Source organism: Macrotis lagotis, chromosome 6 (genome assembly GCF_037893015.1).
Source record: "Macrotis lagotis isolate mMagLag1 chromosome 6, bilby.v1.9.chrom.fasta, whole genome shotgun sequence".
NCBI lineage: Eukaryota > Metazoa > Chordata > Mammalia > Peramelemorphia > Peramelidae > Macrotis > Macrotis lagotis.
In genome coordinates, this window is record NC_133663.1 from 71,972,961 (window position 1) to 71,999,334 (window position 26,374).

At 38.6% G+C, this 26,374-nt stretch overlaps 1 protein-coding gene across 1 annotated transcript in view; it reads left to right on the plus strand.

Annotated features, from left to right (window-relative positions):
* Window positions 1-11,598: 11,598 nt before the first annotated feature.
* The window catches only part of MREG (melanoregulin), a 74,173-nt gene continuing 59,397 nt past the window's right edge, over window positions 11,599-26,374 (plus strand). Inside the window, exon 1 of the mRNA XM_074191425.1 lies at window positions 11,599-11,778. Within this exon, the coding sequence (XP_074047526.1) occupies window positions 11,681-11,778 (98 nt within the window). The 5' untranslated portion in view covers window positions 11,599-11,680. The remainder of the gene's footprint in view (window positions 11,779-26,374) is intronic.

Genomic DNA, 26,374 nt, shown 5'->3' on the forward strand with positions numbered 1-26,374 from the left:
GGGAGCGGACCAGGGACTAGGGAGGATATTTAAGCTCTTGTGTTCTGGTAAATAAATGGAGATCTTGGAGAACTTTCCATATTTGTCTCCCACCCCTTCTCCTAGGTAAGGATAAACTAGCCAGCCGGAACCTAGCACATCCTGAGCAGCTAGTCTAACTGGAACTTAACATTAAGTAACTTGACCAGGCAGTATCTTAGATTGGTCTTTCTATAGTTAGGTTAGGTTGTAAATCAGAGCTAGCTCAAATTTATCCATTTTGGAGAGAATTTGAGGGAGAGCTGAGGACAGAGTGTGAGGAATAATATGGGGTGTTTAGGTTCCTCAAGAATGTGAAAGGAGAATTGTTAATTTACATTACAAAGACTGGGACCGGTCTATATTGTTGCCTATGGGGAGGTACCTGAGTGTAGGACAAAAGCCTTAGCCTCAATCTTATCCAAACCTGAGATTAGGGCAGGTCTGCCTCATCTATTTCTAAATTAACCTAGGGTCTGTGTCCTTTTTTCTCCTTTACCATGCTCAAGGAAGTAGTTGTTCTTGCTCCTTAGTATAATGAGTAGGGAAGGGAAAATTTATGGGAGGGGCATATTATATCAATTAGATTATGACCCCAGCAATGATTGGCATGAAAGAGTAGGAACAAAGCCTTTCAAACTGCATATAAGGCCTAACATTTTCAGTATTCCTCCATCTTCTGCCCTTGAGAGAGGTGTGCCATTTACTAAGATGTCTTAATAAAATACCATTTTTAATCACCCAGGACTAGGTATTCACAAGCCATTTACAACACAAAGTACCATGGCAAAGTCAGGAGCAGAGATGGTAGTCAATAAACATTTATTTAAGAATGTATTTCTTCAACCCAATTTTATCAAGAAAGAAGTTCCAGAACAATTCAGGTCCATTGGAGAAAAGAACTGATGAGAAGAGAAGCAAGAACTGTGCATTGGAGGAGTAGTAACAAACTGCCTTCCTTCTGTGGGGGGTTGGGGGAGGGAAGAAAGATTAGTAGAAAAATTGTAAAATTCAAAATAAATAAAATCTTTCTTTAAAAGAAAAGAAATGAAGGAGTCAAACATTATACCTTTCTCTCTGACATTACTGTGTGTTATTTAGATAAAGCAGGTCTAACAGAAAGGGCCTCTCCAACAATCTTAAGTTAATTTTCTTTCCATGAGGAGCACAAATCTTTATAATAGTTTTAGGCTAAAAAGTTCCTTACTTCTAACCTGATTGAACTACTTTGAATCTTCTCTGATATTTTCCACCACATCCCTAGGTTAGATATTTTATTCTCTTCCTAAAGCTTCCTTTTGTGTGATTTTTTTCCTCTATTACATTATAAACTCCTTGAGGGCAGGGATTGTTTTTCTTTTTTTATATTTGCTTAGTATAAAATCCTATCACTTAGTAGATGCATAATGCATTTTTGTCGTTTGGTAACCTGTAATACTGTAATGTACTTGGAATTCTAAAATGTTAGGGAAGTACTTTTTTTTTTAGGTTTTTGTAAGGCAAACGGGGTTAAGTGGCTTGCCCAAGGCCACACAGCTAGGTAATTATTAAGTGTCTGAGACCGGATTTGAACCCAGGTACTCCTGACTCCAGGACCGGTGCTTTATCCACTACGCCACCTAGCCGCCCCTGGGAAGTACTTTTTTTAAAAATAAAAAAGCAGCTCTAAATTTGTTTCCCTTAATTTTTTTTAAAATTTTAAAAAAATAGAATTTCCAAATACATCACAGAATAAAAAAGAGATTGTATATGGGACTATGAATTTCAAATTCATTTCACTTACTTTTTTAAAAAGTATATATTTCATTTTTAATTTTTTTTAATTTTATTTTTGTAAGGCAAATGGGGTTAAGTGGCTTGCCCAAGGCTACACAGCTAGGTAATTATTAAGTGTCTGAGACCGGATTTGAACCCAGGTACTCCTAACTTCAGGACCAGTGCTTTATCCACTATGCCACCTAGCCACCCTGTTACTTTCTTTTTTAAAAATTATTTTTGGATGTACAAAAATTCTTTATAATGGCAGAACTTTTCTTTGATTTACTCATATTACCAGCTTTATATCCTAAATTGAAATTTTCTGTCAGGGTCCTGCTCTGCCCTCTCCTGTGATTTAGGGTGGGATAATTAACTCTGATTGCTTTCATCTAAGTACTATGGGTTTCTGTTCTGACTTCCAAACTCCAAGGGTTAGCCCTCCCCCTCCCCTTACAGTTTTTGAGGACAAGAGTGATGGCTCTTCAGAGATTCTAGTGACCTCTAAGAACAGAATGCTAGGGACTCGAAACTCTGGACACTTGTGATTTCTCAGACTGAGTACTGTCATGTCTCGCTGGTTGCTTCTCATCCCCAGGGCTTTTAGGGTTCTGATCGTAGAGCTTTCTGATATAGCTAGATCCATTCTCTCAGGGTTCTCGATTTTTGAATGGACACCTAACCTTGCAAACTAAACATGTTCTTGGCTCATAAATTTGAGAGATTGCTTATGGTCCTTGTTTTTATTGCCTGTGGGATGTTGATTGATTTTTTCCATGTACTTTTGCAGAGGATTAAATCATTTATTATAGATTGTCATTGAATTTTTTGATCAATTTTTGATTTGGTATTTATTTCCAAGTTTTTGCTGGAATAGGTATGAGAAAGTCTGCCATAGTTGTTAGAAGTCTCTTTTGTGGGATATTCAAATCACAGATTGGTGCAATGAGGCTAAAAACTGTGGTATGGTTGCCTTAGAGGGATACCAAAGAGGGAGAAGAATGATATTGATGGCTTATATGTGTCCTTTGTGCTTTCTTCTTTTAATCACTGAGATAAAATAAAGGTTATTCCATCTGATATTCATTGTAAACTTAATTAATTGCATGGTAACTGGTGAACCCTTTTATCTGCATCAATGGATATCTAGACATGATTTATACTCTGAAGATTCCTACAGGAAACTTTGAGGTGAGGTTGGAAACATGAACCTAAGAGATATGAGTTTAAAATATACATACAGTACATATAAACCTGGAGCTTTGAGTACTGGGTAAGAAAATTAACTTGTTCAACTTATTGAATATTTAGACTGTCCAAATTCTGGGGCAATGTTGAAGGGCAATTTGACCCCAAACCTTTTGTTCCTCCTTTAATGATTATCTAATCTTGTAACCCAATATTTATTGGAATAAAAAAAGGAAAACCATACTATTTTAGGAAAAAAACCTAGGAAATTTGTGATTTGTACCTAAGGGAAAAAAGAAAAACCATACTGCTTTAGGAAAGGAGCCAGGATATTTGTGATCTATACCTAACGAATAAGCAATGAATTTATTCATTAAGATTTTCCTTGAGCATCTGTTGTGAGGAGTAATAATATTGATTGACTGGCTGAGTTAAGAAAAGATCAATATAAATGACTAGAATGCATTTTGTATGATATATAGAAACTGCAAATATTAGATGAAATATTGATTGAGCTGGAATGAATCCAAGAAGGCAGGTCCATCTACCTCCAGGAAGAATGAGAAGCTCAGAGAGCTATATTATTACTAGGCATTGAAATGGAAATAATAATTGCACTTGTCCAGACTGCACTTTGATGTGTAGTTTATTATTGTTTTCAAAAAGAAGTCCTCTGTCTTCAGTTTCCCTACCTTCTTTGATCTCAGTCTCCTCCAAGGGTATTTTTGGCAAGGGTGGAACCTGTGGAGGGAATATTGACAGAGACTGATTCAGATGACTTTTGCATTAGATCATAACAAGGACTATTTCATTTTTTTCTCTCATAACCTTCATGACCAGGACAGTGATTAGTGCATGGCAGGAGCTTAATAAAAGCTTGTTGAATTAAATTGAATAAAGAGGACATCCTGGAGCTCTCAGGGGATATAGCTGCATCTGGGCAGTACCACTGACATACATGCAATGTTATTGGAATTTGACTTATTTTAGTGTCTTATAGCCGTATAACCTAATGGCCCTTGAAGTAAGAGATCCCTTTTAAGCAACCTTGGGAGAAAGGGATCATGTCAACTGTTCTTTAGATATCAGTAGATCCTAACTATGGTGTTTAAGGGGTCATAAAGGTGATTGTTGGTCAACTCTAATTTAGATTAGCCAAGCTAGACTGTCATTGAGAGATGTACAGTATTATCAAGCAGATTCTCTATGATAATAGTTGGGGAAGAGACAAGAATGACCTTGCAGGGTAGGGAGGAGAGGGAGTGAGGGTTCAAACTTTCTACCCTGAAGGAATCTGGGAGGAAGGGAGGTGGAAAAAGGATGAACCTGAAACTGGAGAACTTTTTTGGAAGAGAAAAGTGAATAACTTTAAAGTGTGGTCTGGTGTGATGATTATTTCCATTTTCATGGCTGGTAATAATTGCCTTACCTCTGAGAGTTCCCTAAAGGTAGATGGATTTGCTTTCTAAGATTCATTCCAGGGAAATCAATAACACTTTATTTAATATTTACACTTCTATGTAAAATATTTCATGTGTTCCATTTATATTGACATTTACTAGCCTGGCTTTCTAGTTAATATTATTACTTTTCAAAGTTATATCACAGACACTACCTGTACTTAAGGGAGATCTTAAAGTAGGTCTGGAGCACTGGAAGAGGAGAAGTGGAAATAAAGAAATCGTAGTGGTGGGGTTTTGTCTTAGGACAGAAGGAAAATAAAATCTCTACTCTGACCACCAGAGGTCCCTGAGCCCTGGAGGATGCTGGATGGAAGCAAAAAATCAGATGGTCAGTATCATGTAGAATAAAGGACTAGTCAAGGTTAGAGTCCTGGGGTCATATTCCAGCAATTTCATTTACTGACTTTGTGAGCTTGAGTCATAAATTTCTTTCTTTCTTTCTTTCTTTTTTTTTAGGTTTTTTTGCAAGGCAAATGGGGTTAAGTGGCTTGCCCAAGGCCACACAGCTAGGTAATTATTAAATGTCTGAGACCGGATTTGAACCCAGGTACTCCTGACTGCAAGGCCAGTACTTTATCCACTACACCACCTAGCTGCCCTGAGTCATAAATTTCTGAGAATCATTGTGGTGTCGTGGAAGCCTTCTGGACCTAGAATCACAAGATCTCTTCTGAAATCCTGATTCTGGCTTGTCCCTCCTGGCTTCTAACTATCTTTTAGTCACTGCCAAAGTAATATTTTCAAAGATCTGTCCATGTCATCCTCTCACCACCCTCCCCTATTGAATAAACTCCAATGGAATCTTTTTAACACCAAGATTAAATACAAATTTCTTTATTTGCCATTTAACTCTTTACTTCCCTTTCCAATCTTCTTAGATTTTAGTTTTCTTCATCCTCTTTATACAACTATTTGCTATTGCTTATACAACATTCCATCTCTATGTGTCTCTTGCCTGAAATTTTAAGAGATCTCAAATTTCACTTTCTTTCAAGACTTTTCCTGGTCTTCCATCTAGTAGTAGATGGAGGATGTCCCCTGTAGAGAGCACAAGGCACTCTATATGTGTGTATATTTATGTATATATGCATACACACACGTTTATTTATTCATTTGTTTGTTTATTTATTTATTTATTATCTATCCATCTATCTTTCATCTATCTATGATATATCTAACTATCTTTGTTAAATAATTTCAGCAGCATCTGACTCTTTGTGACTCTTGAGTTTTTCTTAGCAAAGATACTAGAGTGGTTTTCCATTTCCTTCTCCAGCTTATTTTATAGAAGCGGCAAACAGGATAAGTGAATCACCCAAGAACACACAGCTAGTATTTAGTGTCTGAGGCTAGATTTGAGCTTGGTACTTCCTGATTCCATCTGGCTCTCTAACTGCTGCACCATCTAATCGTCTATATATCTTGTATGTATATAGTTATTTTCATATTATCTCTTTATTGAAATGTGAGCTCCTTGAAAGCTGTACCTATTTTTGTCTTTCATTGTATCTCTAGAAGTTGACATATGGTAAATGTTTAATAAACAAATACTTTTGATTGACTAATCACATCCTAAGAGTATGACTTTGTGTAAGAAAGTGTGACTTTCTGAATCTTACTTTCCCTGTCTTAAAATAAGAGTTGGACTGGATGAGCTCACAGGTTATGTGATAGAGTGGAAAAATCCCTTATTTGGGATTCCTAGGAGTTGAGTTCAAATTTTACCTCTGATGTTTGCTCCCTATATAAACTTGGGCAAGTCTAAGACTGTTTCCTTGTCCACAAAATGAGGAGGAGGAGCAATTAATTTGGCCTCTGACAACCCTTCTGGCTCTCAATTTATGATCCTAAGTTCATTGGAGTTCGAAGTTAGGTTCCGAGAACATTGCCCTAAGCCAAGGGAGATAATGTCCAGTCCATGGCTGGTAAAAAACCCACGAAATCATTTAGTTTGGGACTGCCAATGTAGGATTCAAAAATTCAGTTGATCTAGGTGCTTTAATTAAATGTTTGACCAACTATAGCAGGCTAATTTTTAAGTTTTGACCCTTGGTAAAAAAAAAAAGTTTCCCCACCCTGCCTAAATTGATAGATGGACTGCATAACTTTACAATAGAAGTCTTTCACCTGAAGTACATGGATAGATTTCAAAAGGTCCATAAATGTGTATAGTTTTAGAGGTGGGTCTAAGGTGAATATTCCCCTAAATCAGACTCAACTTTAGGAAATGAGGTAGTAGTTAGCTGTTAAATAGTTAACAAAAAAGGAGGTTAATTGTCCTAACACTGCAAGGATATTCAGATAATCTCAAATTCAAATAGAAACATATCTGGTCAGCAGCATATGGTGACTTGTGTTATGTTATGCTTACCAAGTCTGATAGGCCTCCAACCCAAACTGGGTGATACTTTTATAATACCCTTAGGCACTGGTGTGCTGGTAAATGTTTAACAACTAGCTCTCTGGGGGACAAATGCACATGACACACTTTTAAATAAAACTTCATTATTAACATTTTCTCCATCACTCTGTTAAGTCTTGTCAGGTCTAGTAGACAGTCAATAAAATAATGAATCAAGTTCTGATTTGTAGAATTTATGGGGTGTAAATGCTCACATTGAAAATTTAACAATTATTCTCTTTAGATTCCAAACCTTTGCCATTGGGTGACTAGAGGGTTGCAGAGATCAATTAGACCCTGGATTAGGCTTTGTTTCCTTTTATGGAAAACCATTCCCTTTCACTAGTGGGTAGGAAGATGCAAGACACTAACCCATGTTACAGGAAAGGATGGTAGATATCAGTCCTAGGGACTAATGGGAAGAATTGACACCTTTATTTTCATTAGACTTTGATTTCCTTTGTAATCTTACATATTTTATTTCATACTTTTAAAAATATTTTTCCAAGAATGGCTCCATTGACTAATAAAAAGGTCCATGACCCAGTGAACTCCAGCTTTAGGGAATAGTGCTACATCTTGGTTGTCTATTTTTTGCCAGGGTCCCCCCTCCCCATGTATATATACATATATGCATCAGATATGCACCTACCAAAAATAGACAATGAAGACAAACACATACACATGAGTATAACATTATATGCACACAATGTACATATGTGCACATGTGTGTATATGTGTGTGGTCACACACACATATACACATGCCTTAGAGTCAGCATGGATAAATAGATAGAATTCTGAACTGATGTAAGAAGATCAGTTTGTAATCTCCTCATATACTTATTAGTTAATTGAGTCAAGACAAGTCACTTCATCATTATGAACCTCAGTTCCTCATCTGCTAAATGGAAAAAATAATAGCAAACATTTCTTGGAATGTTTCCTAAATGCCAGATATTTTTATTATATTATAATATCTCTGATTCTATATCTGTGATCTTAAAAAAAGTACCAAGAGGAAATAACAAACCACACTCGGATGCTACCTTAAAAATCAGAAACTTTACTGAGTCACAAATAAGTCTAGTGTCAGATGCCCAGTTAACACTTCCTAAGTCTTAACTTCTGCTGCTAGTGGTGGGGATGGTGGTTGGGGCTGGTTTCAAGACACAGAATGGGAATAGAAAAGCAACTTAACTATTTTTAGTCAAGAGTGAAACCTTGGTACTCTCCTGCCTGACATCAGAATAAGGAAGAAGGTTTTGGTAAATTCCAAACTTCAACCCAGATGATGTAGGTGATCAGTTTGACAGCTTTCTTGTTAACTAACAGCGATCTGATTTGTAGAACATAGAGAAATAGTTCATGTGTTAATTTCTTGGATGGAAAAATGTCATAGAAATACAGAATGGTGAGAAAATTCAGCTAGTTGAGTAGAAATGGGACTTAAGATCATAGGATCATTGCTTGTCTACTCAGGGAGGGGAAGAGAGAAGGGGATGGAGGGAGGGGAAAGGAAGGAAAAGAAGGGAGGGATAGAATTTGGAATTCAAAACTTAAAAAAGTGTGAAAACAAATTGCTTTAACATATAATTGGGGAAATGTTTTTTAAAAAGGTCATAGGATCATGGGATTGAGGACTGAAATTATCAAATTCACTTCACATTCACAGATGAGGAAATTTGTACTCTCTGAAGTTTTCACTGAGGCAAAAATTTATAGAAGGGCACCCCAACAGTGTAAAAAATTAGTAAATGAAATATTGACATTCCATCTAAGTCCTTGTACTACTATAAGGAATAGCTTTGGTTAGTTTGTTTTTGTTACTCATCTTTGATCTGATAAATTATTAAGAACAAGTTATGGTATAGTTCTATATCTATCTATCTATCTATCATCTATCTATCTATCATCTATCTATCTGTCTATCTATCTATCTATCATCTGTCTGTCTATCTATCTATCTATCTATCTATCTATCTATCTATCTATCTATCTATCATCTATCTATCCACCCATCTATCTATCTATGAAGCAACTAGATGGGGCAGTGACTTAGATTGCTGACACTGATGTAAAGAGGACCTGAGTTCAAATCCTGTCTCAGAAGCTTTACTAGCTGTGTGACCTTAATCTGATTGCCTTGCATCTAGAATTATCACCAGTCATTCTGATTATATTGGACCAGATGGCTCCAGAGGAGAAATTGAAATGGTGACTTAGCACACAATCCCTTCACTCAAATCCAGTTTACATAAATGGCATGGCATCACCTCCCTGATGTCATGGTCTTCTTTGAGAATAAAGGGCAAACATCATAATGATGATCTTTAACTATATGTAGGCAGACAGGACATTGAAAACCACCAACATGGTTTGTGTGGCATTACAAATTATATATTGCATGTAACTGTTACAGCAGCATAGAATTTAGAGATGTACATTACCAATCACATTAAAGTCCTCATTTTACATCCAAGGAAAGTGAGGCTTAAGGAAATGACATGACTTTGCTAGATTTAAATAAATAAGCAGATGGATTAAGTCTTATAGAACTGAGGATTCTAAGAGAACGCTGTACATATTAACAACAACATTGTGAATTGATCAGCCTTGATTGATGCAGCTTCTCTCAGCATTTCAGAGAGCTAGGACAACCTTATTAGACTGGCTATAGACAATGCTAACCCTATCCAGAGGAAGAGAAACCAAACCAAACCAAACCAAACCAAAAAACCCTTCAGAATCTGAATGAATACTACACTTTAAAAAAAAAATTTCTTATGTATATCTTTCCTATCTCATGGTTTTCTTTCTTTTCCCATAATCCTAATTCCTCATACTGAAAATGACAGAATTGTAAACTTGTTAAACACACATATGTATGTACAATGTTCACCTGACTGCTACTGGGGGAGGGAGGTGGGAAGGGAGGAAGGAAGGAAATTATTTAACTTAAAAAAATATGCATATGCACATGGATGAATATTGAAAAATTTTCATAACATGAAATTGGATAAATAAAAAAAATCAATAAAAAAAAAAAGAACCAAAGAACTGAGGGATTCTGATTCTTAGTCCAGGGCCACTGAACCAGTTTACTGCCCCTCCAGTGTTTCAGATTATTCCATACTGGCTATTTCCTTGTGACAACTAGGTGGCATAATGGGTAAGAGCACTAAGCCTTGATTCAGACAGACATAATATATTACATATACATTTTATATATATATGTAGGGTGTTTATGAATGATAACTATTAATATTATGCTATTTCTTGCTGTCTTGAATTGGGATTTAACTTTTCAGGAGTATTTATCTTTTCTTGAGAGTTTATCTCAAGTAGCTGGGAAGCTTCTTAAAGGCAGAAGTCAAGCCTTAAGGGAACTCTATCTCTATCTATCTATCTATCTATCTATCTATCTATCTATCTATCTATCTATCTATTCAACTATCTATCTATCTATTGTATCTATCATCTATCTATTCTCTCTCTCTCTCTCTCTCTCTCTCTCTCTCTCTCTCTCTCTCTCTCTCTCTCCACACACACAATTTCTTCCCTCCCTCCCTATCTATTTATCTATCTAGATTTAGAGCTGGAAGAAATCACAGAAATCATCTAATGCAGTTCCCCTCATTTTCTACAAAACCCCCAAAGTTGAGAAGATTTGCCCAAGGTCAGGTGCTTAATCACTGGCAGTCTGAATTTTAGCCATCTTCCCAATGGAAATTCCTTTCTCTTGACACTGTTATACTGTAGCTTCATAAGGTTCGGGGCAGTTACCCAAAGACCCAGTCCTTTTAAACAATTGCAATAATCGACTTTAAAACCGAATTCTGTGTTTCTCTTTCTTGTCCCGATCAACACTCCTTGGTAATGGCTTGAAGTCCGATTTCTAGCTTTCTAAACGTGAGTACACACACGCACACGATGATTGCACCAGGAATTCAAAGGCCATGGATCAGAGTCTCAGGAGAGTGTTGCCCGGTGGGAGCAGCAGTGAGGAGCAGAGGCTGGAGCAGAGGATCCGAGGACCTGTTTCACTCGAGTTGCCAATGTGACCTTGTCCCCAGTGGGACGGGGCGAGTTCCAGGGTCCCTTCCAGTTGTCGTACCCTCCGATCGGGTCATCTCCTCTTATGGCACAAATATTCTTTCATGAGAAGGCATCGGCCAAAGGAACCCGTCATCTCTCGGGCAGGGGAGAAGGCCGGGGCGGAGGAAGCCAATAAAAAGGTATAAATAGACGGCCTGGAATAGCCCCCGGCGCCCGCCTCGGCCGCGCGTGGGGTCCGGGGTTCTCGCCCCGACGCCAGCCTTCAGGGAAGTGCGCGCGGCCAGAGGCTTCGTGGGCTCCCACATCTGGCCGGAGTCCCCGCCTCCCTCCTTAGAGGGCAGCGCCGTGCCTCCCCGGGGCCGGGCGCTCCCGGCTCGCACGGGGCATGCGCTCCCCTGGCGCTGGGGAATTGGAAAGGGAAAAACAAGCAGAAGGAGGGCGCCCCGCGAGCCCGCCAGCCGCCTGCCCAGCGCTCCCGAGGAGCCGGGCAGCGGGGGCGGCCGGAGGCCGGCGCGGGCCATGCCCGAGGCTCGGCGTTGCAGGCTTGGCACGCGCTGTCCGGGGCTGGGGGCTGCCCCGGCCCAGCTTCTGGGGGGCGAGCGCGGAGAGAGGCTCCCGGGGCCCGACCCGGCGATGCCTCAGCGCTGACCCGCCTGCCGCTGGCCGCCGGAGGACTGGCTAGCCCGGCGCCCTTCGGGCCCGCGCAGAGCCGCGGACGGGGCCGGCTGGCACGGGGCCGGCCCGGGTCCGCCCCGCCTGGCCCCGCCGAGGCTCCAGGCGCTCCTGGACAGCTCTCCATGGGGCTGCGGGCCTGGCTGAGGACGCTGTGCTGCTGCTGCTGCCCGTGTCGATGCTGGGGGGACCCGGACCTGCCCGAGAAGGAGCCCCTGCTCAGGTGAGGGCCGTGCCAGCGAGCCACCGGCCGCCGGGACTCGCGGGGATGCCAGGGCGGGCGGGCTGTGGCTCCGGCTGCGGTCTGTGGGCAGCGTGCGCCTGCCGGGGGTCTGGTGTCCTGCGGACACTCTCTGTGGCTCTGTCTGCCTCTCTCTGTCTCTGTCTCCGTCTCTCTCTCTCTCTGTCTCTCTCTCTCTCTGTCTCTGTCTCTGTCTCTGTCTCTGTCTCGCTGTCTCTCTCTGTCTCTGTCTCGCTGTCTCTGTCTCTCTGTCTCTGTCTGTCTGTCTCTCTCTTTCTCTCTCTCTGTCTCTCTGTCTCTCTCTGTCTCTCTCTCTGTGTCCTTGTCTCTCTCTCTCTCTCTGTCTCTCTCTCTCTCTCTCTGTCTCTCTCTGTCTCTCTGTCTCTCTCTCTCTGTCTGTCTCTCTCTTTCTCTCTCTCTCTCTCTCTCTGTCTCTGTCTCTCTCTCTCTCTCTGTGCCTGGCCGGCCTTCTGGCCACACTAAGTCAAATCCTCTTGAGCTCGGCTCTGGCTTTATCCTGAGGTCCCCGAATGGCCTGAACTTTCTTGGCTGTGCAGCCCTTGGGGGAGCGGACAAGTGATAGCAGATGCTTGGGGAGGAGAGGAGTGTGTTTGTAGACCTCTCCCGGGAGGGAGAGAGGGAGAGAGCGAGTGACAGAGCACGGTATGAAACTATCTTAACCATTTGTGTATCTGTGTATATGTATGTCTGCGTCTGTGTATGTGAGAAGTTATCTTAACCCCTTGTGTGTCAGCCTTTGTATGTCTGTGTCTGTGTGAAGTTATCTTAACTATGTGCATGTTTCAGTTTGTCTGTGTGTTTTTGTGTCAGTATGTGAATTTATCTTAGCCATTTGTATGTCTGTGTGTGTCTGTGTATCTGTGTGTCTGTCTGAGTCTGTCTGTGTGTCTGTGTGTGACAAGTTATCTTAATTGTTTGTGCATATGTCTGTGTCTGTGTGTGTGTTCATTTCTGATTCTGTGTGTCTGTAGCTGTAGATGAAGTTATCTTAGCCATTTGTAAGTCTGCATATCTGTGTGTGTATTGTCTATATCTACCTCTGTGTGTCTGTGTGTGAGACATCATAACCATTTGTGTATATGTCTGTGTCTGTGTGTCTGTTTATGTGAAGTTATCTTAACTGTGTTTATGTTTGTGTCTGTGGGAAGTTATCTTAACTGTGTGTCTTTGTTTCTTTTTGTGTGTGTAGCTATTTTAGCCATTTGTATGTCTGTGTGTGACTGTGTATCTGTGTTTATGTCTGTGTCTTTGTCTTTCTGTGACTGTGTCTGTATGTCTATGTGTGTGAGAAATTTTCTTAACCATTTGTATGTACGTCTGTCTGTGTGAAATTATCTTAACCGTGTATCTGTTTGTCTATGTCATCTGTGTGTCTCTGTCAGTGATAAGTTATCTTAACTTGTTTGTGTCTGTCTGTGTGTTTATGTCTGTGTCTATGTGTCTGTCTGTGTGAAGTTATCTTAACTGTGTACCTGTTTCAGTTTGTGTCTGTGTTTCTGTGTGTGAAGTTATCTTAGCCATTTGTGTATGTGTGTGTGTGTGTCTGTGTCTGTGTGTATGAAAAGTTATCTTAACCATGCCTGTCTGTGTATATGTCAGTGTCTGTTTGCCTGTGTCTGTGTGAAGCTATCTTAACTGTGTATTTGTGGGGCTGCCTGAAGTTATCTTGTGTGTGTGTGTGTGTGTGTGTGTGTGTGTGTGGTATAGTGTGTGGTGTGTGAGTGCAGTTATCTTAAAGGTTTCAGAAGGATCAGGGACAGCTAGGTGGTGGAATAGACAGAACACTACTGATCTTGGAGTCAGGAGGACTGGAGTTTGAATCCTTCCTCAGACACTTGACACTCATTAATTGTGTGACTCTGGCCAAGTCCCTTCACTCTGATTACCTCCTATCCAGGACCATCTACGGTCATCCTGCTTCATATCTGGCCACTAGATCCAGATGACTCTGGAGGAGAAAGTGAGACTGGTGACTTAGTTCAGAACTCCTTCACTCAAATCTGGTTCAGAACTCCTTCACTCAAATCTAATCCATGTTCTTGACATGGCATCAGAGGTCTTTTTTTAAGAACAAAGGACAGACATCACCATCACTTGAAAGTCATGGCATCGCCTCCTTGATGCTATGTTTTCTTCAAGAATGAAGGGCAAATATCATCATTATACCAACTGCAGGGTTTTTCCCTCAGAAAAGAAGTGGAAATTGGATTTCTGTCATCTACCTAATATAGACTACAAGCAAGGTTCATTGTAGTGAGTACAGGAAAGCAATTCATTGATATTTTGCATTAGAAATGGGGGAGGAATGCTTTCTTTTGTTAAGAACAGTTTACTCAAATAAACTTCTGGCTCCAGATAATTTGAGGCCCCCCAAAATTACTGGGAGGGAAGCATCTTATTTGTTCAGATTAGGGTCAAACAAAAAATAAAAGGGATCAGAATAGGATGTTTGTCCATTTTGGAAGAAGATAGTTTATTCATATAAAGTTTTAGTTCTGAATAATTTGGGGCCCCAAAAATTGGTGGTAAGAAAGCATCTTAATTATTCAGATGAGGGTCAACCTAAAAATAAAGATCAGAATAGTATATTTGTCCTTTGTTTTGGAAAAAGACAGTTTAATCATATAAAATTCAGGTTCTGAATAATTTGAGATCCCCCAAAATTTCTGGGAGGGAATCATCTTAATTGTTCAGATTAGGATAAATCCAAAAATAAAGGGATTAGAATAGGATATTTGCCCATTTCAAAGAAGACCATGATATCAGGAAGGTGAGACCATGACATGCATATCAGTTGGCTCTGAATGAAAGGATGCCTCCTCAATCTCACTTTCTCCTCCAGGGTCATCTGGATCCAATGACCATATATGAATCAGGAAGACTGGAGATAAGAGACAATTATGGTTAAATGACTTGTCTAAGATCACACAGCTAGTAAAACTACTGAGACTGGATAAGAACTCAGTTCCACCTTTCTTCAGTGCAGGTATTCTGCCCACTGTGTCATTTAGCTGATCAAAACAGGAGGGTCAGAGGGACCAACTTGAACTACTGAAGATCTTGTTTTGAATCCTCCCTTGTATTACCCTAGGTTTATTAACCTCTCCAGGCCTCAGCTAATAATAGCTAATGTCTGACTTTTATATAGAATTCACTATGTGCTAGACCCTATACTCTACAAATATAATTTTTACAAACATTTACAAATATTATCTCATTTGATCCTCAAGCTGTAATCCTGGGAAGTTGGTACTATTAATGATAATAATAAAATTAATAATAAGTATCATATAGTATATTGTGCTATCTTATTTGATAATGACAACTCTGGAAAGAAGATATTATTATTAATAATTATATCCACTATTTACATAGCACAACTTTGGAAGATAGGAGGTTTTATAATCCTCATTATAATGGAGAAGAAACTGAGGTAAACAGAGGTTAAGTGACTTGTGTAGGGTCACATGGATAGTCAGTGTCTGAGGCCAGTGTTGGACTCAGGCCTTCCTTACTGCAGGCCTAGTGCTCTATCCACTGTTTTACCTGTCAATTGGGTTGTCCACTTGTTTCCTTCTCTGTAAAATGAGAAGGCTGAATGTTTTTGAGGTCCTATTCAGGTCTAAATATATATAATCATAGTACAGTGTTTTTAGGGTTCCCATTTTTTTAGGAGGATGCTTGGGTTCAAATCCTTCATCAGAATATTACTAGCTGTGTGACCTTAGATATGCTGCTTATTCTCCCTAAGCTCAGTTCTTCACATGTAAAATGATTCATATAATCCTGTGATTTCTTTGGTGTAGGAAATTCCCTCTACTCCAGTGGCTTTGTTTGTTTATTTATTTATTTTTTTAAATTTCTAGTCTTAGCTTCCTGGGCCATTGAGAAGTTATGTTAACTTTTTCAGGTTCTCTGAACAAAGTAAGCCACTGGCAGGACTTAAATCAAATTAGTCAAGATATATTATCAAGTATCCAGTGAATCAGTATTTAGCCACTCCTTAAGCTCTAGGGGGGCAAAAAGGAGATAAAGGGCAGTCCCTGCCCTCAAGGGATTTACCATCTAATGGAAGAGATTACATGCAAACAAATAGAAACAAAACAAGCTATCCAGTAAATGATGTTTGTCCTTCAGTCCAGAAGAAGACCATGACATCAGGGAGGTGATGTTATGATATGCAGGTGAATTGGATTTGAGAGAGGGGAGCTATGCTAAGTCCACCAGCCTCACCTTCTCCTCTGGAGCCATCTGGTTCAGTGGTCAGATATGGAGGAAGATGATTGGAGATGCCCTTGATTTGAGACAGTTAGGATTAAGCCAAAGGTCACACAGCTAGTAGCTGTTAAGTGTCTGAGGTAAGATTTGAATTCAGGTCTTCTACTGCATCACCTAGCTGACCTCACAAGCTAAATAGGAAATGTTTAATTGAGGCAAGTCTCTAGAACCTTGAAGGATTGAGGAAGGTTTCCTATAGAAAGTGCAGAAGGCCAGAAGTCAGAGCTGAAGAGTGATTGTGTTCCAGGCCTAGGGTATAGCCATAGAAAATATCCTGAGAGATGGAAGGTCTTCTAGATGGAACAACCAGGATGACAATATCACAGGATTGGATTGAAGAGTATGTTTTTGGGGGAGTAAGGCATAAGAAGAATAGGAAGATTAGAAGGGAATTATGAAGGTTATGAAGGGATTCAAATGTCAAGAATTTTGTATTTGACCCTGGAGAGAATAGGAGTAGGAGACATGATTAGAAGTATATTTTAGAAAAATCACTCTAGGGGCTAAATGGAGGAAGGATTGGAGTGGGGAGGAACTTGAGACAGGAAGACGCACCAGCAGCAGTAAGGAGGGTCTGCGCTGGAGTGGTGGCAGTATCAGAGGAGAGAAGGTGGGCATATTCAGGAGATGATACAAAGATAAAAACTGACAGTCCTTGGCAATGGTTTAGTGTGTGTGTGGGGGGGGGGGGTGGAGGAGATGAAAGATAGCAAGGATCCTTGAATGATTTCTAGGTTGTGAACCTTAGGGACTGGGAGGATGGTGTGGCTCTCTAGAGTAACAGAAAAGGTAAAAAGAGATGGGACAGTTTAATGGGAAAGATAGTGAATTGTTTGAATATGTTGAGTTTAAGATGCCTATTGGATATCCTTATTCTTCTTTCCTGTTCTTCACCCATTATGCCCAACTGGATTTCACTTTACCTCCCCCCCCCACAACATATAATTTTAGTTTGACATTTTTTGTGCTCTTTTAGTATGAAAAGATATAGTCTTTGAGTTAGAGAGACTCTGCTTCTTCCTGTCTCTGTGAAGTCACTTCATCTCTCTGAACCCATGTCCTATAAAATGAGTGGGTTGGTTTTCTTCAATCGGCAGTCCAAGGAATACTGGATCTCATTGGATGATTTGACTGTGTTAGGATACACTGTGAAGCCTGGGTAAATCTCTTGGTCTCAGTTTCTTCATAAGTAAATTGGAAGAGTTGGATTATATCACCTCTCAGGTCCTTTCTATCCCCCAGTCTCCCTATGTGTGAACTGCCTGTGGGTTGAGGATATAGCAGCATAAATTATCATTTCACATCCAAACATATCATCATGTTTCATGAGGATATCCCTCTTTTGGTAGAAATTTCAGAAATAATATGTTTAAAGTAAAACAGAGAAAATTTTGGTGATATACTGTAGTTTAAAACTAACCAACCTTATATAGCATCAGTAGCCTCAAAAAGAAGGGTTTTATCAAAACAAAAAAAAAAATAACACCACTGCTCCCTTCCAAAAACATGAATTTTATTTGTGAAATAGCTCATCTTCCAAGTTTTAGTGTTTCCTATCATTTCACACCTAAACACTTCTGCCTGATTTCCAAGGACTATGTAATCTTACTTCAGAGTACCTAGCCAGTGTAGTTCTCTTGTGTTCCAACTCTTCCTGTATTTCTTCCATGATTTTTTCCTCAACTGGGAATGCCCTCCTTTCATCCTTGTATTTTTCTAAAATCCTTCAAAGCAAAACTCATTAGACCTACTTCTTTTCTACAACCTTCTTTGACTATTCTATTATAGATCCCCTTCTCTTCTGAATTCCTGTATATTAATTATAATTTCTATTCTAAAATTATGCACACATATATACCATATAGATAAGTTATATTTAAATTAAATTTTCAAATTGATTTCCTCAAACAAACTTCATGATCCAGGGAATACCAATATTGTTGCCCCCATTTTACCCATGAGGAAATTGAAGCACAAAGAGGTTGTGACTTAGGAATATATGAATCTAGATTTTAATTGAGAAGGGACTTTATAAGCCACTTACTCTATTCCCTCACTTTACAGAGAAGGAATTGAAATCTTGAAGGATTTTGTGACTTATCTAAGGTCATATGATATCAGTGACTGGAATGATAGCTGCTATGGTTGTTCTTCTGTCAATTATGTTATGCCTTAACTGAGGATACAAAGAAAGGCAGAAGACAATCCCTGCTCTATAGGAATTCTCAACCTAAAAAGGAACGTGACATACAATAATTATGTTTGAACAAGATATATATATATATATATATATATATATATATATATATATATATATATATATATGAAAAACTGGAGATGATCAGCAAAGGTGTACACATTAAAAAGCATCTTCAGAAGCTTCTTGTGGAAGGGTAGGTTTTATCAGGAACTTGGAGGAAGCCAGAGAAACCAGAAGATGGAAATGAGGAGAGAGAAATTTCCAGATCAGTGAAAATGCTCAGGTAGGGGTTTTGTCCTTGTATGGGATGCCAGATTCATTATTTTAGTTTTGCCTCTATAAGGAAATTGTAAGTTTCTTTAGAGGGTGGAGGAAAATTAAAAGATTAATATTAATGTTAATGTTTACATACCTCAATATGTTCAGCCTTGGATCTAGTCAGGAAGCCCAGAGTTCAAGTTTCAGAGTCAGATACTGTGATCTGGGCAAGTCATTTAATTTCTGCCTTCATTTCCTCAACTATAAAATAATGGCACTGGTACCCAAGTGTTGTTGGGAGGGTGAAATGAGATAAAATTTGGAAAGCACATGGCATAGTACCTAGACCAGAGTGGCACTTTATAAATATTTGTGTTTCTTTCCTAAAAATCAGTGGTTAGTTTATCTAATAAAATCCAAGTTTACATAGACTGAAAATTTACCTGGGAACCATGAATATTTTAAACATTGCATAAAAGAACTTCTGAGGGTTAGACTATGGGATGCAAATGAAGAATGCAGGATCCCCTTAACAAATCCTTCCAAGCTTGTGGCTTAACAAGGTGATGGCAAACTGTGTTGTGGTTGTTGATGATGATAATGATGATGATGATGATGATGATGATGATGATAATTATGGTGGTGATGCTGTTGTTGTTTGACATCTCTCTGTTCTCAAAGAGGATCATGACATCAGGAAGGTGATGCCATGACTTATAAATAAATAATGCTAGACTAGTGTCAGTTGGGTCTGATTTCCTGGTTCTGGGAGACAACAGTATTAGATGCCTGGTCAGCACTGATAATGCTTATAAGATGTTTGAAGAAAGTTACATGTTCTTTCGCAACCTAAACTGTTGGAAATAATTTTTTTGTGGTATACCATTGCTCTGGCCTTGTATGCCATAAGTTATAGGGTTGTTCTTTGGAGAAGAAACTCACATTTTTTTCCATCCACAGTTAGCTTAAGCAATGCTATTATTTTCTCTATCATATTATATTTTCATTTGTAAATATTTCATTTGTTTCTTTTCCCTGACCCTTTTTATTTTTTAACCCTTGAAAAGCTTTTTCCTTTTTTCAGTGGTTTGTAGACTTGAGGACTTGAGTTTCCCTCACTCCCAGGGTTATATATGGTGTTTCTAGGGGTTCCTTGGGAGAGTGTATGACCAACTTTCTCCTTTATATAATGGTTTGTACATTTGTGTTTCCCACACTCCCAAGGTTATATGTGGTGACTCTAGGGGTTTCTTACGAGAGTGTATTGTCCCCAGAGAGATAGTATCATATGGTGGAAAATGGGTCAGTGAAAAGAGAGAAGACCTGGACTTGCACATTAACTGACAATTGCTATCTGTATGATGCTGGATAAATCACTTAAACTTAATTTGAATGAAGTACAATATTAATATTTGTGTAACCCCTGTGTAAAGGGGGTCTTTGGTACTTTTCTGGGTCCCTAGAAACTCCTCAGAAATTCAGTTTGTCTGGCACCTGGGTCTGGGAACATCCTGACAGGTTTCAATGAGAATCACAAGATATACCATAAATTTTATCTGAGACTCATCTAATGTTTTTGTTAACCTAATCTTTTTGCTGTTTCTGCAATATTCCTGCTCCCTCCTAAAACTGCCTCCTCCCCCTCTCCAGGTGCAGCTGGAGTTGTGAGATAGTAAACTCCCCTCAACCTAAGTCTCCCTGGTATGTGACTGTCCTGTACCACAGACAGACCCTGACCCTCTCTCTTGTATGTGATTGTCCTGTACCCTAGGAAACATGTTAAACCCTGACCCCCTTCCATTTTTTATTGGCCTTCTATCTATACTATGTCACATGTTTGCAACAGTCTGACAAGGAAATATATCTAACTGCTATTTCTGCTTCTGTGTACCCTGCTTGTTCATGATACCTCCTACCCTCAAAATACTTTAAAAACCTTGCTCATTCTATTCTCATCATTGTTAGATTTGGGTTTTTACCCCTAGCAACCCCTGGGTAAATATATTCTGTTCCAAAATTCAACTGGTTTCTGTTTCTCACTCCAGTTTGGAGTACAACATAAATGTTAGTTTCCTTAACTTCAAAATGACTATGAGATACCATGGAAGAATCTTTAGACTTGGAGTCATTATCTTGTATTTAAATTCTAACTCTGTCATTAGACATTATCCTGGACAAATCTTTCAACCTCTAAGGGTGATCCTGTCTATCTGAAAAAATGAGGAGGTTGGCCTCTCAGATCTCTTCTAATCCTAAATCTAGATATTATCCGTGATATTATGTCACAGGTTATTGTAAGGAAAGTTCCTTGTAAATCATCAAGTACTATATCATGTGAGAGTATTTTTCCTGTTGACTACATCATTGTCTCTAGTGGTTTCTGTGTTATAAAGCAATTCAGAGGAACCTTCTGCAGTGGTTAAAACCCTGACTCTGAAAGAACTGCAAAGTGCAGGACTGAGAAAGCTGATGTTGTTGTTTGTCCTGTCCTTGAAGAGGACCATGATATGCCATGCCATGATGATGATGCTATGATATGCAAATGAATTGGGTTTAAGAAAGGGACGGCTGGGCAAAGTCTCCGGCCTCAATTTCTCCTTTGGAGTCATCTAGATCCAGTGACTAGATATAGATCAGGAGGGGAAAGGGTCCTTATGCATATCACTAACATTAACTCTCAGATTATTCCCTTTAACACTCCACATCTCATCTCTAAATGGGGCATCCAGAGTGACCAGAGCTTTGCTTCTGGGTACTGAAAATCAGTACTTTAAATTAGATGTATAGGTGGTACAGTGCAATAGAGTTTCTGTAGTCAGGAAGACTCATCTTCCTGAGTTCAAATCTGATCTCAGACATTTACTAGCTATGTGACCCTGGGCAAATGCTTTAACCCTCTTTGCCTCAGTTTTCTCATCTATAAACTGTGTTGAGATGAAAATAGCAAACCACTCCAATATTTTTTGCCAAGAAAACCCCAAATGGGGTCATGAAGAGTCAGATGTGACTCAACTGAACAATAGTAGCCTAGAAACAATTGGATTTAGCCAGTATTTTGCAAGAATTAAAGTAAAATAGCTATTTCAGTTGAACTGAAGTGAGATCAGTCTTCAATTTCTTTCCCCAGGTGCTGATAGTACCACTTATAGCTCTCTTTTGTCTTTGTATCTCTAGCAGCTATCAGATACTTTGCATATACAATGTGCTTAATAAATGTTGTTTGGATTGGATTGATGCATGTCATTTTTTAAGAATTCATAATGCTTGATCTTTCATTTTTGTTATAGTCATTCTCTCTGTGATTGATTTTCTCTAATCCCTATTTCCTTTACTCCCCATCTCCATGACTTCCTGTTAGTTCATTTCAGCTGGGCTTTTACTTTCCTAAATCCTTATTAATTAGGGTCATGATAGTCAGACAATCTGCCTGGCCTGGGGTGGGGTGGGGGTGGGGGTGCAAAAAGCTCCAGTGTCTATAAAACCTACCTGTTTGACTTTATTCTTGAGTTCTTCAAGGTTAATAACTCCTGCCAATTGGTATCAGAGGAATTTATAATTCCAGGGGCTTGTTAGCAGCCCTGAGCTCAGCTAGCAAAGTAAGTTTATTTAAACTTCAACTCTATTCCCTCAGTCCATGAATAGTCAATGAATTTGTTCCATTTTGCAATTATGCTCATTGCTTCTTTGATCTTGCCTCCATTTTATGCTTGACTCTCTTAAGATTTTTTTTTAGGTCAGTTAAAGTTTTGGGGTTCTATATAATGTGGGTTCTGGTCTGAGCCTTTGGATTTGGGATTTGGGAGAGGAACAGTAACTGGATAGATTGATGACCAGATCACTATGTTCATAGATAAGTGAAGGACTTTGTGGTTCAAGTAAAAATCTATTAAATTTTGCATTTTTTGATTAAATTAATATTATAGTTTACTGCATGAGAATGACTTAAGTCCCTCTTCAGTTCATTCTTTCATTTTTATGGTCTCTTAAAGAGAGGTGAGTTATAAATTATCAATGAAGAAAGTATTAAATTCCACAAATGTAATTAAACACTAATTTCATTTATTTATTTATTTATTTATTTATTTATTTGTTTGTTTGTTTATTTATTTATTTGTTTGTTTGTTTATTTATTTATTGCAAGGTAATGGGGGGGCGTTAAGTGACTTGCCTAAGGTCACACAGCTGAGTATTAAGTATCTTGAGGTCAACTTTGAACTCAGGTCCTCCTGACTCCTAACTTCTCCCTAAGTATCTAATTTATGCAAAGCACTGAAATGAGTCCTTGTGGTACATGCAAGTCATTTAATCTTTCTAATACTCAGTTTCTTTAACTGTAAGTTGGGCATATTAGCAACATCTACCTCACAGGGTTTTTATGGGAATAAAATGAATTGATGTTCTGTGTGAACCTTGTAAGTACTATATAAATATCAGCTACTATTACTATTACTATCATTACTATTATTATTACTATTATTACACACTGCATGCAACATTTTAAGTAACAAACTTTCCCTTGAAGAAAGTGGAGACCTTATCTTTTCATTTATTCAGTACCCCAAGGATGCAATTCAGTACTTTGCATAATTTCATAGATGAGAAGACTAAGAGGCAGACAGATTATGGGACTTGCCTAAAATTACAGTGCTGATATATAGAGCAGACCCCGAATTTAAACTAATAGGGGTTCTTTTTCTTGGACTGTTAAATTTCAGAGGAGTCATTTGGGTCGAGGTAGTCGTCTGATGTCTTCTTATGCTTCATTCAGGGCTGTTTCCTATATACCACACCAATGCAATAGTCCAGTGCACAGTAAGAGACCCTCAAACCCTTGGATTTTATTCTGTTGTCGCCTGTGACCAAGAGGTCCATGTGACTCCCCCTGGATGCCCTGAAGAGTCAAGAAGAATACCATAATCTGGTTCTGTAATTGGAGAACTTGTAGAGAGAGCCTTGGGGTATTTATGAAAAAGCCATGAGAGATGAAGCTTCCGCTTTCACTGAAGGAAAGCGAGGTTCACTGGTGCTATTGTAATTGGTTTCAGAGAAATATCGTTCCTTCCTAATTATTAATTCTAACAACAGATGGACTGACACCTGTTGCTGAATGTGTACTTGTGGCAGTTATAAGGAGGATTCATTTGTAGATATCATTTACCTGTTTTACCAAAAGCTTTGCTATATCCATTCTTCCACAGCTTTGAAGGTTGGGAATTTAGGTGAAGGAATAAAAGTTAAAATAACTACAATAACCATTGACATTTAATATAATATTTTAAGATTTGCAAAACACTTTTTCTCATTTGAGACTCATAATAATCCCAAGAGACAACCTGTTTTATAGGTGAGGAAACTTAAGCTATGGAGATGTAGCTTCCCTATGATTATACAGTTAGTGTCAGAATCAGGATGTGAACTCATGTCTTCCTCACTTGAAGTCCAGTACTACTCTTGAATGGATATTTAATTCATAATTCTTCAGTAAGTTCCCTAAATGTGCCATTTTCCCATTCAAGTTTTTCATGTTTTTAATTTTCATACTTTGCTTTTTTCATGTCTCAAGGTTCATCTGCAATCCTTGTGTATATAATTATTATCATTATCATTGTTATTACTGATAAAAATAATAATAATTATTATTATTAGCAAGGCAATCAGGCTTGTGACTTGTGACTTGCCCAGGGTCAAATAGCTAGTAAATGTCAGGTGTTTGGGGTGGAGTTTGAACTCAGGGCTTCCTGATTCCAGGATCTGTTCCCTATCCCCTGCAACCTTAGCTGCCCCCATGTATATTATTAGTATGCATGGCTATGACTCTGAATATGAGAATTAATTAGAGGACAGATATTTGGTGAATGAATGAATAGGCATGCTTCAATTTTGTAAGATTTTCACATAAATTATTTTTATCTTTTTTGTTTTCATTTTTCATTTGTTTTTACATCACCTCACCTTCATTTCACAATATGTCCTTTTCCCCTTGGTCTTCTCCCAATTCCATTTATTCTAAGGGAGCCATCCCTTGTAACAAAGAATAAAAAAGAGAGGAAATAAAGGTTAACAAAAATAACATCAACCACGTCTGCCATTTCAATATATGTGTGTGTTAACCACATATTTACACATAGACATACACATATATGTGTGTGCATATATATATATACATACCTATAAACACAAATGCATAAATATATAAATACACAAATACACTTAAAAAGAAGGGAATCTCTTCTTTTTCTTCTATATGACCTGGTTTAGTCATAACTTTGTAGCATTCAATTTGTAGGTTTTTTTTTTTTCCATTTAGATTGCTGAAGTCATTGTGTATCTTGTTTACTTGGTTCTGTTTACTTCACTTGTGCTTCAATTCATTGAAGTCTTCCCATGTATTCATGTCATAATTTTTATAACAAATTGTTATCCTTTGACATTGATTTTTTAACATTATCATTAATGTTTACATACTACAATTTGTTCAATCAATCCTTCATCAACGGGCATTGACTTTTTTCCAATTTTTAGCTACAAAAGGAAGTGACATTCTTTATTTTTCAATACATTGCCTGTAAACTTTGCAGGTAACCCATTAGAAAAACAATAGGACCTTAGCTTGCTATGGATGACTTGGATGCATATCTATACAGCAACTGTTTTAGGGAAGAGCAGATCACAACGAGGTTGTGTGTAGGCAGCCAAACTGGCTTTCCCTGTCATCATGCTCCAAGAAAATCACCTCATTTGTAGCTTTCTTGCTTGGTGATTCAGGGGTAGGATAATAATAGCTGGCATTTATATTACACAGATTAATAGAAGCTTATACTCATTCATCACTTTAAGCACACATGATCTCATTTGATTTTCACAACAACCTTCTGCAAGTATTGTTATTCCCATTCTACACCTGAGAAAAACTGTGGTTGATGACTTGCCTTGGAGTCACGTGGGTAGTAAGTGTCAAGCTAGAATTTAAATCCAAGTGTCCTTATTTCAAAACTCTCTTCAGTATGCCATGTCAAGGATACTGAGAGAAGCATTACCTAGATTTTCCATTCTTTCTCTATGTCAAGAGTTCTTAACCTGGGGTCCTCCATATTTTCTTTTTAAATTGATGATCATATTTCAATATGATACATTTAAAAATATTCTGAGAAAAGGTTCATGAGCTTCACTGGACTATCAGAGGGGTTTAGGACACAGAAAGGTTTAAGAACTCTTGTTTTAGGTACTTTGAAATTGAGCAAGTCATTATGTTTACTATGTTTGAGACTCACTTTTCACATCTGTAAAACAGATCCTTTGGTCTTTGGGGGTTCAATTCCTGAGGAAAGGCCAACATCCAACTTGTAACCCTATACTCTCCTTCCTCTCCAATCTTCAGTCTTTCTCCTCCCCATATGGAAGGTCCTCTGCTTTATTTGAAAAACCTGCTGGTACCCGAGCATCTGGCTGCAGGACCTCACATGGTCCACTGAGTCTAGGCCTGTGCTCTCTATACATCCAAGCAAGGACATTCTTGGCAAATTGTCTGCCTTCCCTTCAGTGTCTCCACTTCACCACTCATCCTGAAGATAGTGGAAGCTTGCCTTGAGAAAAATAGCAGATTATATTTCAACTTGTTCTGTGTGAGGAGATGACATATACCAAATAAATACAAATACGAAGAATCCGTCTAAAAATAAATTAAAAGATCCTCAGTACTAGCAGAAAGTAAACCTTGTGATTGTATCATCTTCAGCCTAAAAACAATGCATTCCTTACATTTTCACTTTTGAGACATTCCATAGTTGGGAATTTCAGAGTTTAACACATGCTTGATTTTAG